At 50.2% G+C, this 17,930-nt stretch overlaps 1 protein-coding gene across 1 annotated transcript in view; it reads right to left on the reverse strand.

Moving 5' to 3' along the window:
* LOC140425634 (cadherin-18-like) overlaps positions 1 to 17,930 on the reverse strand; it is a 479,986-nt gene that overhangs the window by 133,689 nt on the left and 328,367 nt on the right. The window contains exons 5-6 of the mRNA XM_072510145.1: positions 5,601 to 5,788; positions 5,240 to 5,493 (exon numbers count right to left, since the gene is read on the reverse strand). Of these exons, the coding sequence (XP_072366246.1) occupies positions 5,240 to 5,493; positions 5,601 to 5,788 (442 nt within the window). The remainder of the gene's footprint in view (positions 1 to 5,239; positions 5,494 to 5,600; positions 5,789 to 17,930) is intronic.

The following is a 17,930-nucleotide window of genomic DNA, read 5'->3' on the forward strand; positions in this document are numbered from 1 at the left end:
ATCACTCTCCACCACTGCATCACTCTACATCACCGCGTCATTCTCTATCACTGCGTCACTCTCCATCCCTGCATCACTCTCCATCCCTGCATCACTCTCCATCCCTGCATCACTCTCCATCCCTGCATCACTCTCCAACACTGCATCACTCTCCATCACTGCATCACTCTCCATCGCTGCGTCATTCTCCATCACTGAATCACTCTCCATCATTGCATCACTCTCCACCACTGCATCACTCTCCATCACTGCATGACTGCATCACTCTCGATCACTGCGTTATTCTCCATCACTGCATCACTCACCATCACTGCGTCATTCTCCATCACTGCATCACTCTCCATCATTGCATCACTCTCCATCACTGCATCACTCTCCAACACTGCATCACTCTCCATCACTGCATCATTCTCCATCACTGCATCACTCTCCATTGCTGCATCACAGCACCACTCTCCATCACTGCATCACTCTCCATCACTGCATGACTGCATCACTCTCCATCACTGCATCACTCTCCAACACTGCATCACTCTCCATCACTGCATCACTCTCCATCACTGCATGACTGCATCACTCTCCATCACTGCATCACTCTGGGTCACTGCTTCATTCTGCATCACTGCGTCCCTCTCCAACACTGCATCACTCTCCATCACTGCATCGCTCTCCATCACTGCATCACTCTCCATCACTGCATCATTCTCCATCCCTGCATCACTCTACATCACTGCATCACTCTCCATCACTGCATCACTCTCCATCACTGCATCATTCTCCATCACTGCATCACTCTCCATCACTGCATCACTCTACATCACCGCGTCATTCTCCATCACTGCGTCACTCTCCATCACTGCATCACTCTCCATCCCTGCATCACTCTCCATCACTGCATCATTCTCCATCACTGCATCACTCTCCATCACTGCATCACTCTCCATCACTGCATCATTCTCCATCACTGCATCACTCTCCATCACTGCATCACTCTCCATCACTGCATCACTCTACATCACCGCGTCATTCTCCATCACTGCGTCACTCTCCATCACTGCATCACTCTCCATCCCTGCATCACTCTCCATCACTGCATCATTCTCCATCACTGCATCACTCTCCATCACTGCATGACTCTCCATCACTGCATCACTCTCCATCACTGCATGACTCTCCATCACTGCGTCACTCTCCATCATTGCATCACTCTCCATCACTGCATCACTCTCCATCACTCCATCACTGCATCACTCTCCATCACTGCGTCACTCTCCATCACTGCGTCATTCTCCATCACTGCGTCACTCTCCATCACTGCGTCACTCTCCATCACTGCATCACTCTCCGTCACTGCATCATTCTCCATCACTGCATCACTCACAATCACTGCATCACTCTCCATCTCTGCTTCACTCTCCATCACTGCCTCACTCTCCATCACTGCATCACTCCCCATCATTGCATCACTCTCAATCACTGCAACAATGAATCACTCTCCCATCACTGCGTCACTCTCCAACACTGCATCACTCTCCATCACTGCATGACTGCATCACTCTCCATCACTGCATCACTCTCCAACACTGCATCACTCTCCATCACTGCATCACTCTCCATCACTGCATGACTGCATGACTCTCCATCCCTGCATCACTCTCGGTCACTGCTTCATTCTGCATCACTGCGTCACTCTCCAACACTGCATCACTCTCCATCACTGCATCGCTCTCCATCACTGCATCACTCTCCATCACTGCATCATTCTCCATCCCTGCATCACTCTACATCACTGCATCACTCTCCATCACTGCATCGCTCTCCATCACTGCATCATTCTCCATCACTGCATCACTCTACATCACTGCACCACTCTACATCACCGCGTCATTCTCCATCACTGCATCACTCTCCATCCCTGCATCACTCTCCATCCCTGCATCACTCTCCATCCCTGTATCACTCTCCAACACTGCATCACTCTCCATCACTGCATCACTCTCCATCGCTGCGTCATTCTCCATCACTGAATCACTCTCCATCATTGCATCACTCTCCACCACTGCATCACTCTCCATCACTGCATCACTCTCCATCACTGCATGAGTGCATCACCCTCTATCACTGCGTCATTCTCCATCACTGCATCACTCTCCATCATTGCATCACTCTCCATCGCTGCATCACTCTCCAACACTGCATCACTCTCCATCACTGCATCATTCTCCATCACTGCATCACTCTCCATTGCTGCATCACAGCACCACTCTCCATCACTGCATCACTCTCCATCACTGCATCACTCTCCGACACTGCATCGCTCTCTATCACTGCATCACTCTCCATCACTGCATCACTCTCCATCACATCATCATTCTCCATCACTGCATCACTCTCCATCACTGCATCACTCTCCGTCACTGCATCACTCTCCATCACTGCATCACTGCATCACTCTCCGACACTGCATCGCTCTCCGTCACTGCATCGCTCTCCATCACTGCATCACTGCATCGCTCTCCGACACTGCAATCACTCTCCATCACTGCATCACTCCCCGTCACTGCATCACTCTCCATCACTGCAGCACTCTCCATCACTGCATCACTCTCCATCTCTGCATCACTCTCCATCACTGCATCAACCTCCATCACTGCATCACTCCCCATCATTGCATCACTCTCCATCACTGCAACAATGAATCACTCTCCCATCACTGCGTCACTCTCCAACACTGCATCACTCTCCATCACTGCATGACTGCATCACTCTCCATCACTGCATCACTCTCCAACACTGCATCACTCTCCATCACTGCATCACTCTCCATCACTGCATGACTGCATCACTCTCCATCACTGCATCACTCTCGGTCACTGCTTCATTCTGCATCACTGCGTCACTCTCCAACACTGCATCACTCTCCATCACTGCATCGCTCTCCATCACTGCATCACTCTCCATCACTTCATCATTCTCCATCCCTGCATCCCTCTACATCACTGCATCACTCTCCATCACTGCATCACTCTCCATCACTGCATCATTCTCCATCACTGCATCACTCTCCATCACTGCATCACTCTCCATCACTGCATCACTCTACATCAACGCGTCATTCTCCATCACTGCGTCACTCTCCATCACTGCATCACTCTCCATCCCTGCATCACTCTCCATCACTGCATCATTCTCCATCACTGCATCACTCTCCATCACTGCATCACTCTCCATCACTGCGTCACTCTCCATCACTGCATCACTCTCCATCACTGCATCACTCTCCATCACTGCATCACTCTCCATCACTGCATCACTCTCCATCACTACGTCACTCTCCATCACTGCGTCATTCTCCATCACTGCATCACTCTCCATCACTGCGTCACTCTCCATCACTGCATCACTCTCCGTCACTGCATCACTCTCCATCACTGCATCACTCACAATCACTGCATCCGTCTCCATCTCTGCATCACTCTCCATCACTGGTATCACTCTCCATCACTGCATCACTCTCTATCATTGCATCACTCTCCATCACTGCAACAATGAATCACTCTCCCATCACTGCGTCACTCTCCAACACTGCATCACTCTCCATCACTGCATGACTGCATCACTCTCCATCACTGCATCACTCTCCAACACTGCATCACTCTCCATCACTGCATCACTCTCCATCACTGCATGACTGCATCACTCTCCATCACTGCATCACTCTCGGTCACTGCTTCATTCTGCATCACTGCGTCACTCTCCAACACTGTATCACTCTCCATCACTGCATCGCTCTCCATCACTGCATCACTCTCCATCACTGCATCATTCTCCATCCCTGCATCACTCTACATCACTGCATCACTCTCCATCACTGCATCACTCTCCATCACTGCATCATTCTCCATCACTGCATCACTCTCCATCACTGCATCACTCTCCATCACTGCGTCACTCTACATCACCGCGTCATTCTCCATCACTGCGTCACTCTCCATCACTGCATCACTCTCCATCCCTGCATCACTCTCCATCACTGCATCATTCTCCATCACTGCATCACTCTCCATCACTGCATCACTCTCCAACACTGCATCACTCTCCATCACTGCATCACTCTCCATCACTGCATGACTGCATCACTCTCCATCACTGCATCACTCTCGGTCACTGCTTCATTCTGCATCACTGCGTCACTCTCCAACACTGCGTCATTCTCCATCACTGCATCACTCTCCATCACTGCATCACTCTCCATCACTGCGTTATTCTCCATCACTGCATCATTCTCCATCCCTGCATCATTCTCCATCACTGCGTCACTGCATCACTCTCCATAACTGCATCGTTCTCCATCACTGCATCGCTCCCCATCACTGCATCACTCTCCATCGCTGCATCACTCTCCATCACTGCATCACTCTCCATCACTGCATCACTCTCCATCACTGCATCACTCTCCATCGCTGCATCGCTCTCCATCACTGCGTTATTCTCCATCACTGCATCATTCTCCATCACTGCATTATTCTCCATCACTGCATCACTCTCCATCACTGCATCACTCTCCATCACTGCATCACTCTCCATCAGTGCATCACTCTCCATCACTGCGTTATTCTCCATCACTGCATCACTCTCCATCACTGCATCACTCTCCATCACTGCATCACTCTCCATCAGTGCATCACTCTCCATCACTGCGTTATTCTCCATCACTGCATCACTCTCCATCACTGCATCACTCTCCATCACTGCATCACTCTCCATCAGTGCATCACTCTCCATCACTGCATCACGCTCCATCAGTGCATCACTCTCCATCTTACATTCTGGGCTCCAAGCTTCACAACAGCACCAATCAGCTGATGATATTTTTCCTCTCACTCGGGTGGAACGTGACACCGTACTCCAGTTTCCCAAAACATGAACCAATCCTTTGGGGTTGATTTCAATCTTGCTTCATTCAGAAGACTTGCAAATTCCTTATTGCAAAATATAGACCATAAACCTCAAATAGAACAACTTGAAATGAACTGAGTGCCTGGAATTCTTATGTTGTGAGAGGACCAATCACAGACACCACTTCATGTGGACAACACCAGGAAATTCAGTAAGTCAGACTTTTGCGATTGTAATCAGCTTCTGGCTAAGATAATCAACTGACAAATAAAGTTGAAATGTAAACATATGATGGGGCACTAACATTATTGAGCTTGAATTAAATGCAGAAAGTCCCTACCTGACTAAGTTTTTGGTATTGTCAGGATCTTGTGCTGTCACTGCTCCAACCACAGTTCCTAGTTTTGTATTTTCATAAACATCCATTATATAAAAGGGTACGGAGAAAACTGGAGGTTCGTCCACATCCCCAACAATAATTTTAAGATTCGCTGCATCCTTGAATGGGCCCAGGTTCCAAAAGCGAGGATCAATGTGAGTGTTCTCTCCTTCTATTTTTACTGTAAACACTTTCTTCTTTTCATAGTTTAGTGGCTGAATGCAGGAACAGATCGCAGAGATTAGTTATTTTTTAATCGTCCAATAGACAACACAAGATCATACATTTCAATCTGACAGAGATTTTCTTTTTAAATTGTCACCTTCTTTAGGATAATAACGCCTTCCCTGGTATCTTTGTCTGTGGAAATGGTGAAAATGCCTAAACCGTCTCCGTCAATGATACTGTATTTCATATCCGCATTAACTCCAATGTCAGGATCAGTCGCCTTAATCTTACCGACAGCTGTGCCCACAGTGGCTGACTCAGGTACATACAGCTGGTAATTTTCTGTGAATAAATAGAGAGAGATACATTTGAATATCGAGCACAATGTAAAGATAATCTCTGCCAAAATATAATCATGATTACAAAACTGCCAGTAAATTAAGACCACGTGATGAAGATAATCACATGGTCATGAGGGGAGAGTTGGATAGGTAAATATATTAGGAGGTATGGTGGCAAACAAAGAGTTGGAAACATTTAAAGAAACTATTTGAAATGTTCAACGAAAACTCAAGTGAGAACGATCCGTTGGTGATTCACAAAGGAAGTTAAGAACAATGTTAGATTGAAAGGAGAGGTTTATAATTTTGCAAAGGGTTATGGTAAGTCTGAAGATGAAGAATATTTTGTGAATCAGCAAAGGGCCACCAAAAACTTGATAAAATAGAAAAGAAATCAAATTAATGTTAATTATCCAGGAATCTAAAGGCAGGTTATAAGAGCTTTTCTAATTATATAAAAAGGAAGTGAGTAGCTAAAGTCAACATTGGTCAACATTGAAGTTGTTGTAGGGAAAAATCCCTTGTACCAGTGCAGTCAAGAGGCCGAGTCTCAAGGCAAGGTTCAAAGCGTTGTTCTTTATTGTACAATTACTGACGCCGTCAGGGAGACCCACGCAGCCAACTCTGAAACAGTGGCTTGGTCCACGTTGATCTCAACAATTACACATTCGCTCTTGATTTTTATAGGAATCCAAATTCGAGCGGGATCATTTGCTCATACATAATAGTTAAAGGGTAGTTTTGATTTAGATCTCTCAGACAGGTTTAAACTGAGAATATGCATCTTTGTCAATTTGCATCTGTATGGTGTGTGTCCGTGTTGATGAGATTATCTGTGCTTGCTCTGAGTGTCCCTCCCTTGTCAATTTGCATCTGTATGGAGTGTGTTCGTGTTGATGAGATTATCTGTGTTTGCTCCGAGTGTCCTTCCCTTCTTTAATGTGTTTCTCCCTGATGTGTCTCCTTAACTAAATCGACCTCCGATGTCTGTGGCTGTGCTATGCTTTTGTTTCTGTGTTTGCTAGATGATGTGTTAATGTCATCTTTGTCCTGCTGTGTGTGTGGGGGACGCTAATCTAATCTATACATTTCTTTTATTCCTCCTATTCTGGTTTCTTTGCCTGCCTTGGCCATTTTATTAATATATTATTTCATTCTTTCATAAGTCTTTGCAATACAGTTGTGCCATATATCCCACTGCCAGGGTCTTGACTCGCAGATATCCCGATGTCCTGGCCATGGGGCCGTTTTAAGATGCAGCTTTGTGCTATTGCTGGGCAGAACAAGTGTCTTCCATCAGTGCAGAAGGGGATTTAAACGAATGTCCATCCGGGTGTCCCCCTTCTGCATTGTGGGCACATTATATTATAAACGGTGCCAATCAGTCCAATAAAACAGTCCAATAAATGTTAAACGGTGCCAATCAGTCCAATAAAACCGTTTCATAAATTAAGAATGTTTGATGAGATGAGATAAAAATATGGTCTTGGAAAATGGCCTACTTCAAAGGGAAGACAGAAACATTGAACAAATATTTTGTGTCTTCCTTCACAATAAAAGGTACTGGAAGAACGAGGATATTAAGGTAATTAATTGCAACAGAAACAAGAACCGCAGAAACTCAAGGCAATGTAATTTGACACATCTTCAGGGCCAACATCTTCGGGTCCTTGTTAAAAATAGCTGCAGAGATATTGGATGCACTGGCTATAATTTTCCAAAATTCCACTGGATTCTGGACTGATCCCAGCAGATTGGAAATTAGCAAATGTAACACCGCTATTCAAAAAAAGAGGCAGAGAGAAAATAGCAGTTAGCCTGACATCAGTCATTGGGAAAGTTCTGAAATCTGTTATAAGGGAAGTCTTACCCATGTACTTAGAAAATACAATTCGAAAAAATCAGCATGTTGTTACAAAAATGAACTCCTGTTTGACAAATTTATTCGAGGTTTCTGAGGATAGGTACATAAAGGATAGGTACATGAAGGATAGGTACATAAAGGCGAACCAGAAGATGTCTCATATTCGGGTTTCTAAAATGCATTCAATAAGATACACACACAAGGTAAGGGCTCATGGGGTTGAGGATTATATATTATCATGTGTGGAGGATTGACTAATGGACAGGAAGCATGAGTGAGCACTTTCAAATTGGCAGGCTGTGACTAGTACTGAGCACTTCAAAGATCAGTGTTCCAGCCTCATTACACTGTTAAGATTTAGCTAAAGAGACAGAAAGTAATGTATCTTAACTCTGCTGATGATACGGGGCAAGATGAGAGTGCAAGCTGTGAGGACACAAAGAGGCTGTAAAAAGGTATAGGATGTCTCTTATTGATTGTGGCCCACCGGAATCAGGACAGGACGTGGCTGGTAGATCCCGCAAAAGGCCTCTTCTGGGATTCCGTGCAGTTGTTACGTCGCACAAGATCGAATGAGATCACGCAAGACATAATGATCTAGATCCCGCCCATTGTGGGCTTGCATCGTTAAGTGAGCTTAACAGCTCCCATAACTTGGCCAACATCGGATCTAACCGGCACACGGGACCTACCGCCCTCGCCGAGGAGACGCCAGCCGGGCGCCTTTTAGCACTGGTCCCCTCAAATGGGGACCAGGCCGAACGGCACTTGGGGGGCTCTCCCAGAGGACCGGAGGCCCCCGGATGGTTGGCTTCTGGGCAGGTTGCCAGGCTGGCAGTACCAAGCTGCCCGGGTAACATTTTGCACGGGTCGGGGATAAGGCTCGGCGGTGCCCTGCCCGTATATGGCAGGGTGCGGATAGGGCTCGGGACCCCCAACAGGTGAGTTGGGTCATTGGGTAGTTCCGGGGGTCACGTCGGGGGTCAAAAAATTGGGGCACCATTTTGTGACTGCATGCGGTCCCCACCGAGATCCAAAACCAAGCGTGTCGTTCGCTAAGGATGTTGGTGTGACAGAACGTCAGAACAACTCCACTAATCCTGCCCAGAAGGGGGACGATGTGTTTTTTTTTCCTTAGATCATGCCCATAGACAGGTTAAGTGAGCGAATAACAAGATGGAAGATGGAGTGTAATGTGAGGTTATTCACTTTAGTCTTAAGAATTGAAAAGCAGAATATATTTTAAACGCCAAGAAACTTATGAAGGTTGATGTTCAGAGAAACTTGGGAGTGCTCATGCAAAGAATACAAAACATTAGCATGCAAATAGAGCGAGTAATTAAGAAAACAAATGGTATGTTGGCCTTCATTGCAATGGACTGAGTTCAAGAATGTACAGGGATTTGGTGGGACCACACCAGGAATTTGGGGCGGGATTCTCCCAACGGGAGTCTAAGTGCCGACGCCGGAGTAAAAACCGGAGTGTTGGCGCCCGTTGCCAGACCCCTAATCTCCCCCCTCCGTTGGGCTAGCAGGGGTTATGTGCGATTTACGGGGGCGGGGCTTCAGCGCGGCATCAGAGACCCGGCGGCGAGTGGGTCCCGCTCCGGCGCAGTTGGGCCGGCGCCAACTAGCGCATGCGCAGTGGCCGTCCTCCCCCAGGCCGCCCAACACAAACATGCCCCCCCCCCCCTGTCACAGGCCGCCCCCCCAAGCCTTCACGACGAGTACCCGCCGGCAGCGACCGGGTGTGGACGGCGCCGACGGGACTAGGCCGTGTGCGCTCGGCCCATGTGGGCCGGAGAATCGGCGCTCGCCGTTTGTGGTGATTCTCCGAGCGGCCCGGCACGATTCGCGCAGCGCTGGTTTCGGTGGGGGGAGGGGGGGGGAAGAATTGTGTACGGGGGTCGGGGCGGCGTGGCGCAATTCGCGCGAGGCCCCGGCGAGTCTCTCACCCGGCCGGGGGGGGGGGGGGGTGGGGGGGGAAATACCGCCCTTGTTTGTTATTTTGGTCTCCATATTGAAGGAATGAGAGAATTGCATTGGAGACGGTACAGTGAAGGTTCGCTAGTCCCCTCGATGAGAAGGTAGCCCGACCATGAGCAGCTAAGAGGAAGATTCGCCTGCTGGGGATTCCAGGACATGGAGGAGACACTCAGGCACTCAGGATAGGACGCTGATCATTTTGAATGGAGATGAGGAGAAATCTCTTCACTCAAAGAGCTGTGATTCTCTACCCCAGAGGGTTTTGGATGCTCGATCATTGGATATATTTGAGGCTGGGGTGAGAAAGGGATGTAATTTCTCGGGGATGAGGGATATGATGGGAAATGGGGAACGTGGAGTTGAGGTCCATGATCAGGCAGGGTTATGTTGAATGGCGGAGAATTCTCGGCATTTCCTGTTGCTATTTCTTGCGTTCTTACCTGAATTAACAAATTATCTGAATATAAAGATTTGAAAGGCTGCTGGGGAAAAACCAGGGAGTGGGTCAGGCTGAGTCGCTCTGACCGAGAACCAACATGGTCACAATACGGTGCATGGCCTCCTTCAGTCCTCAAATCATTGTTACGATTCTGATAGCAGTGATGGAATTTCGACACTTTCTTTAGTGGTGCACAACGAGGAAACTGAAATGTTAAAACCATCACAGAAGTTCAAATCCGAGATGGAAGAAAATGGAGTCTGGATTTGATGGTGATGGGATATCATTTCACGTATATAGAAAAGCTAATAGACCTGGAGTGTTGACTTTTCTCTCTCTTGCTACAGATGCCCCCTGACTTTGTTTTTCTCGTATTCTTTTTTGCCGATGTGGGCGTTGCTGGGGCAGCATTTGTTACCCATCTCGAATTGCCCTTGAACTGAGTGACTTTCCCGCCAGGGGGTTGGGGCAGTTAAGAGTCAGGCACATTGCTGTGGGTCTGGAGTCACATGTAGGCCAGACCAGGTAAGGACGGCAGATTTCCTTCCCTAAAGGGACATTAGTGAACCAGATGGGTTTTTACAACAATCAGTGATAGTTTCCTGGTTACCATGACTGAGACTAGTGTTACATTTCCTGTTTACAAATTGAACTTAAATTCTGTTGTAAAGAACTGATGCACGATCAATTGCATGAAGACTAAAGTTGGGTACAACTGTGGCTTTATTACAGTCAGATGCGTGGCCTCCTCCTGCAGCTGGCGAAATGGCAGGGCACTGGAGGTCATGCATATTTATACAGTTCTCCGTGGGCGGAGCCAGCCGGCAGGAGCTACCGGTGAACCTATAGTGCAGGTCCTACCTTACATCTCCTATTACAGTGGATCACCACATTCACCCCCTGTTAAAACTGAATCCGGCGGGGGTGACGTGAAACTATATACAATTAGTGCAATTATGTACAGTGGTAGGGAAAGAAAAGTCCATGTTGACGGTCCGGAGTCCGTCAAAGGTTCAGCCGGTCCGGTGCTTTGGTGCTTCATTGGGAGCGGCGTAACGGTGGCGGCGAAGTCGGTGCTGGTGGTGGTGGAGGTGGCGCCGATGGCGGTGGTGATGCTTGCCAGTCATCGGGGAACTCCGGGAGCATGCAGAAGTCTTCTTCGTCCTCTTGTGCGGAAAAGGGGAGGGCGGGGCGGTGGGGTCAATATTGGCAGCGCGGTGGGAGGTGGTGGAGGGGGGGTGCGCATTGGTGGGGGGGGGGGGGGGGTGTTGGGGTGGAACCTGACGGTGCCAGGTCCCTGAGTGAGACAGTATCTTGGTGGCCGTCGGGGAACTCAACGTCGGCATAGTGAGGGTTGGTGTGGAGCAGGTGAACCCTGTCCACCAAGGGGTCCGCCTTGTGGAGTTGGACGTGCCTATGGAGAAGGACCGGTCCTGGAGCAGCGAGCCAAGTCGGGAGCGACACACCGGATGTGGACTTCCTGGGGAAGGTAAAAACACGTTCATGGGGTGTGTTATTAGTGGCGGTGCACAATAGTACCGGATGGAGTGCAGAGCGTCAGGGAGGACCTCCTGCCAGCGAGAGGCTGGGAGGTTCCTAGACCGTAGGGCCAGCTGACGGCCCTCCAAACCGTCCCATTCTCCTGTTCTACTTGCCCGTTCCCCCGGGGGTTGTAGCTGGTCGTCCTGCTGGGGGCTATATCCCTGCTGACCAGGAACTGACGCAGCTCATCGCTCATGAATGAGGATCCCCTGTCACTGTAGATGTAGGCGGGGAAACCGAACAGAGCAAAAATGGTGCTGAGGGCCTTGATGACGGTGGCAGACGTCATATCGGGGCATGGGATGGCGAAGGGGAATCTGGAGTACTCATCGACCACACTGAGAATATACGTGTTACGGTCGTTGGAGGGGAGGGGCCCTTTGAAATCCACGCTGAGGTGTTCAAAGGGGTGGGAAGCCTTCACCAGGCGCGCACAGTCTGGCCGGTCGAAGTGCGGCTTGCATTCCGCACAGACCTGGCAGTCTCTGGTGACTGTCCTTACTTCCTCGACGGAGTCGGGCAGATTGCGAGCTTTGACCAGATGGTACAATCGGGTGACCCCCGGGTGACAAAGGCTGTCGTGTGGGGCCCAGAGTTGGTCCAGTTGTGCGCTGGCACATGTACCTTGGGAGAGGGTTTCTGGGGCCTCGCTGAGTTTATCGGGGCGATACAAGATCTCGTAATTATAGGTGGAGAGCTCGATTCTCCACCGCAAGATTTTATCATTTTTGATCTTGCCCCGCTGTGTGTTATTGAACATGAAGGAGAGTGAATCTCTTACCGGCCAGGTAACGCCTCCAATGCCACACAGCTTCAATGGATCAGTGTCGAATTTCAGAGGCATGAAGGGTGCGGGAAAAGAATGCCACAGGTCTGCCTGCCTGGTTTAGAGTGGCGGCAAGGGCGATGTCTGAAGCGTCGCTTTCTACTTGGAAAGGCAGTGACTCGTCCACTGCGCGCATCCCGGCCTTGGCGATGTCTGCTCTGATGCGGGCGAAAGCACGTTGTGCCTCGGCCGCAAGGGGGAATTGGGTGGACTGAATAAGTGGGAGGGCCTTGTCCGCATAGTTTGGGACCCACTGAGCGTAGTAGGAAAAGAACCCCAGGCAGAGTTTGAGGGCCTTGGGGCAGTGGGGGAGGGGAAGTTCCATGAGGGGGCGCATGCGGTCAGGGTCAGGCCCGAGAAGTCCGTTTTGGACTATATAGCCGAGAATGGCTAACCGGGTCGTGCTGAACACACACTTCTCTTTGTTGTAGGTCAGGTTGAGAAGGGTGGCAGTGCGGAGGAATTTATCGAGGTTGGCATCGTGGTCCTGCTGGTCATGTCCGCAGATGCCGACATTATCTAAGTTCGGAAGGGTGGCCCGCAAACCGTACTGGTCGACCATTCGGTCCATCTCTTTTTTGAAGACCGAGACCCCATTTGTTACACCGAAAGGGACCCTAAGGAAGTGGTAGAAGCGACCGTCCGCCTCGAAGGCAGTGTATGGCCGGTCCGACTTCCGGACGGGGAGCTGGTGGTCGGCGGATTTCAGGTCAATTATTGAGAAGACCCGGTACTGCGCAATCTGATTGACCATATCAGATATGCGTGGGAGGGGGTACGCGTCAAGCTGCGTGTACCGATTGATGGTCTGGCTGTAGTCCACGACCATCCTGTGTTTCTCCCCAGTTTTAACCACTACCACTTGGGCTCTCCAGGGGCTGTTGCTGGCCTCGATAATACCCTCCTTAAGCAGCCGCTGGACTTCGGACCTGATAAAGGTCTTGTCCTGGGTGCTGTACCATCTGCTCCTAGTGGCAATGGGCTTGCAATCCGCAGTTAGATTTGCAAAAAGGGAGGGGGGGATCGACCTTGAGGGTCGCGAGGCCGCTAATGATAAGGGGGGGTAAGAGCCCGTCGAATTTGAGGGTGAGGCTCTGGAGGTTGCACTGGAAGTCCAGGCCCAACAGGAGTGCAGCGCAGAGATTAGGAAGGACATGGAGGGGGAAGTTACTAAATTCTACGCCCTGGACCGTGAGGGTGACTGTACGAAAGCCTCGGATCGGGACGGAGTGGGATCCGGAGGCTAGGGAGATCCTTTGATTGGCCGGGTGGACCGCGAGGGACCAGCGCCTTACCGTATCTGGGTGAACGAAGCTTTCGGTGCTCCCGGAGTCCAGCAGGGGCGAGGTCGCGTGGCCGTTGATTTTAACCGTCGGCGGCGCGGTGGCCAGGTTGTGCGGGCGAGATTGGTCCAGCGTCATCGAAGCGAGTTGCGGGTAGCCGTCGGACGCTTCGGGTGGCGAGCTGGTGCGGTTCCGATGTTGAGATGTCCGACGACCTGTGGGCAACAAGATGGCGGCACCCATGGTGCGCACATTGTGGGGTCTGGACAAGATGGCGGCGCCCATTGGTCACACATGGACCTGGGAGGAGAAGATGGATGCTCCCATTGTGCGTCTGGCGTGGGGGAGGGGGCGATAGCGGGCGCGATCACAGCGACTGCGCGGGCCTGGCAGACAGCAGCGAAGTGGCCCTTTTTACTGCAGGCTTTACAAACTGCAGTGCGGGCCGGGCAGTGTTGGCGGGGGTGCTTCTGCTGACCGCAGAAGTAGCAGCGGGGACCCCCGGGGTGCGCGGATTGGCGTGCGGCGCAGGCGTATTGCGAAGGCAGGGCCCCGGCTGAGGAGGTCGGCGGGGTCCAGGAGGGGTAGGAAGGGGTAGAAGGGTGGGCAGCGCGGCGGGAGAGGTGCGATTGTACGTTACGGGATGCGACCGTCATGGAGAGCGCCAAGGTTTTTATCTCCGCCAGTTCGAGCGTGGCCCCTTCCAGTAATCTTTCTCGGATGAGGTCCGACGCAATCCCCGTCACGAAGGCATCGCGCATGAGGAGATTCGCGTGTTCGGCGGCCGTGACGGCCTGACAGTCACAGTCCCGGACGAGTGGAATTAGGGCCCGCCAGAAGCCTTCGATGGACTCACCAGGTAGTTGCGAGTGGGTGGTGAGTACATGCCTGGCGAAGAGTGTGTTCACCTTCTGCGCGTAGTGTTCTTTGAGGAGTTCCATTGCTTTTGTGTAATTCGTGGCGTCTTGGATCAACGGGAACACACTGGAGCTCAGTCTGGAGTACAGGACGTTTATCTTCTGAGCCTCCGTTGACCCGGGGTCCGCCGCGTTGCTGTAAGCCTCGAAACATGCGAGCCAGTGAGTAAAGTCTTTCCTGGCGTCGGGCGAGTGCGGATCCAGCTGCAGGCGATCGGGCTTAATTCTGATATCCATTCTGTGGAAAATCTGACTGTAATAAATTGATGCGCGATCAATTGCACAAAGACTAAAGTTGGGGACAACTGTGGCTTTATTACATTCAGATGCGAGGCCTCCTGCTGCAGCTGGCGAAATGGCAGGGCACTGGAGGTCATGCATATTTATACAGTTCTCCGTGGGCGGAGCCAGCCGGCAGGAGCTACCGGCGAACCTGTAGTGCAGGTCCTACCTTACATCTCCAATTACAGCGGATCACCACAAGAACAAAGAAACGTGCAGCACAGGAACAGGCCCTTCGGTCCTCCAAGCCTGCGCCAATCATGCTGCCCGACTAAACTAAAATCTTCTACACTTCTGGGGTCCGTATCCCTCTATTCCCATCCTATTCATGTATTTGTCAAGATGCCCCTTAAATGTCACTATCATCGCTGCTTCCACCACCTCCTTCGGCAGCGAGTTCCAGGCACCCACTACCCTCTGTGTAAAACACTTGCCTCGTACATCTCCTCTAAACCTTGCCCCTCGCACCTTAAACCTATTGACCCCTCTACCCTGGGGAAAAGTCTCTGATTATCCATTCTGTCTATGACACTCATAATTTTGTATACCTCTATCAGGTCGCTCCTCAACCTCTGTCGTTCTAGTGAGAACAAAGCGAGTTTATTCAACTGCTCCTCATAGCTAATGCCCTCCATACCAGGCAACATCCTGGTAAATCTCTTCTGCACCCTCGCTAATGCCTCCACATCCTTCTGGTAGTGTGGCGATCAGAATTGAACACTTTACTCCAAGTGTGGCCTAACTAAGGTTCTACACAGCTGCAACATGACTTGCCAAATTTTATACTCAATGCCCCGGCCAATGAAGGCAAGCATGCCGTATGCCTTCTTGACTACCTTCTCCACCTGTGTTGCCCCTTTCAGTGACCTGTGGACCTGTACACCTAGATCTCTCTGACATTCAATACTCTTGAGGGTTCTACCATTCACTGTATATTCCCTACTTGTATTAGACCTTCCAAAATGCATTACCTCACATTTGTCCGGATTAAACTCCATCTGCCATCTCTCCGGCCAAGTATCCAACTGATCTAAATCCTGCTGTATCCTCTGACAGTCCTCATCGTTACCTGCAATTCCACCAAACTTTGTGTCGTCTGCAAACTTCCTCATCAAACCAATTACATTTTCCTCCAAATCATTTATATATACGACAGACAGCAAAGGTCCCAGCACTGATCCCCACGGAACACCGCTAGTCACAGCCCTCCAATCAGAAAAGCACCCTTCCATTGCTACTCTCTGCCTTAGCCAGTACTGTATCCATCTTGCCAGCTCACCTCTGATCCCATGTGACCTCACCTTTTGTACTAGTCTACCATGAGGGACCTTGTCAAAGGCCTTACTGAAGTCCATATAGACAACATCCACTGCCCTACCTGCATCAATCATCTTTGTGACCTCCTCGAAAAACTCTATCAAGTTAGTGAGACACGACCTCCCCTTCACAAAATCGTGCTGCCTCTCACTAATACGTCCAGTTGCTTCCAAATGGGAGTAGATTCTGTCTCGATGAATTCTCTCCAGTAATTGGTAGGATTTGAACTCATGTCCCCAGAGCAATAACCTGGGCGACATTACCGCTACACTAACCTCTACCCTGATCCTGGAGCGAATCACAGACCTGCTGGGAATGTACAGCATTTTCTGTTCTTATTTCCGACTTCCAGCATCTTCAGTATTTTGCTTTTAGTTGAATTGATTTATTGTTTGACCCCAAAACTGGATGTTAACTTTGAAATGTTGCAGTTTAGAAACACTTTCTAAGAGGTTTCTTCTTGCAATCGAGTGGGAAGCATTGCTCAGTCCAACGAATATAACAAAACATTTTATGAAAAGAATTGACAATGTACAGCAGTGACAGAAACTTCTCTTTATATTGGAGGAAGGTTGTCAGAAGGAGTCTGCAGTGTCAATCAGGGCTGTGGGTTCAGATAACTATATTGACAGATGGGATGGTGGTTTGATGGTATGACACAAGAGTCAGGTGTCAGCCCAGAAATCACTGAACCTTCACACGGAGGAAGGTAAACAATTACTTCCCTGTCGAGCGAAAATAAATGTTTTAAAGAGGGTCACAAGAGAGAAGCATTGTAAAACAAAAAGCAACCTGTGAGTAAATGCACTGTGTAAGTTAAACCAATAAAGACAAGTGTGGTCAAAGAGCAAAGAGAGATTAACAAGGAGCGGTAAATCCACAATATGGGAGCTGAGATCAAAACAGCGAGTACAGAGTACAAAGAGCAAGTGAAACGTGCAAGATTTTGTGTGGAAATGAGAGCGTGGGAAATGAAGCAGAATCCTGTGTCGGGCGAGATTAGCCGGGTGTTTCCCGGTGCTGTCAGCACTGACAACAATCCCACAGCTAAATGGAACTCTGCTTAATTTAGGGGCATGATCGAGGACTGCTCCGCCAAGGCCCGTTTCCTGCACGATCAAACTCCCCTCGCCATGCAGGAAGTGATCAGGGCGCCATTTTTACCTGCCGTCCAGATCTCTAGACCCCCACCTCGGCCTCTGGACCCTCCCAAAACCCCAACTCACCAATAAGGGGGTCATCAAGCGTTCGCACCCCACCTCAATAAGGGCAGGGTACTCTCGGGCCCGACACCTTGCACAGGCATGATGCCACTTGGGTACCTTGGTACTGCTAGCCTGGCACTCTGGCAGTGTCCAAGCCACCCTGGCAGTTCCACCTGGGCATTCTGGCACTGCCAGTGTGGCACCTGGGTGGCATTGCCAGGGAGCTAGGCTGGCAATGACATTGGGGTGCCAGGGCTCCACCCTGCCCAGAGCCGAATCATCCAAGGGCTCCCTTTTGCCAGGAAGACACGCCACCCCCAAGTGCCGGACGTCTCGTCCACATCTGTGGAAGCCAATGATAAATGGCAGCCGGCCGGGGTCTCTGAGGCGAGGCCGTTCAATCCCGGGCGCTGGGTACGTCCGGCGCGGACATAGTCAAGTGAGACTCTCTGCTCACTTGAATATGCAAATCTGGGTCCCAA

Source organism: Scyliorhinus torazame, chromosome 6, assembly GCF_047496885.1.
Source record: "Scyliorhinus torazame isolate Kashiwa2021f chromosome 6, sScyTor2.1, whole genome shotgun sequence".
Lineage (NCBI taxonomy): Eukaryota > Metazoa > Chordata > Chondrichthyes > Carcharhiniformes > Scyliorhinidae > Scyliorhinus > Scyliorhinus torazame.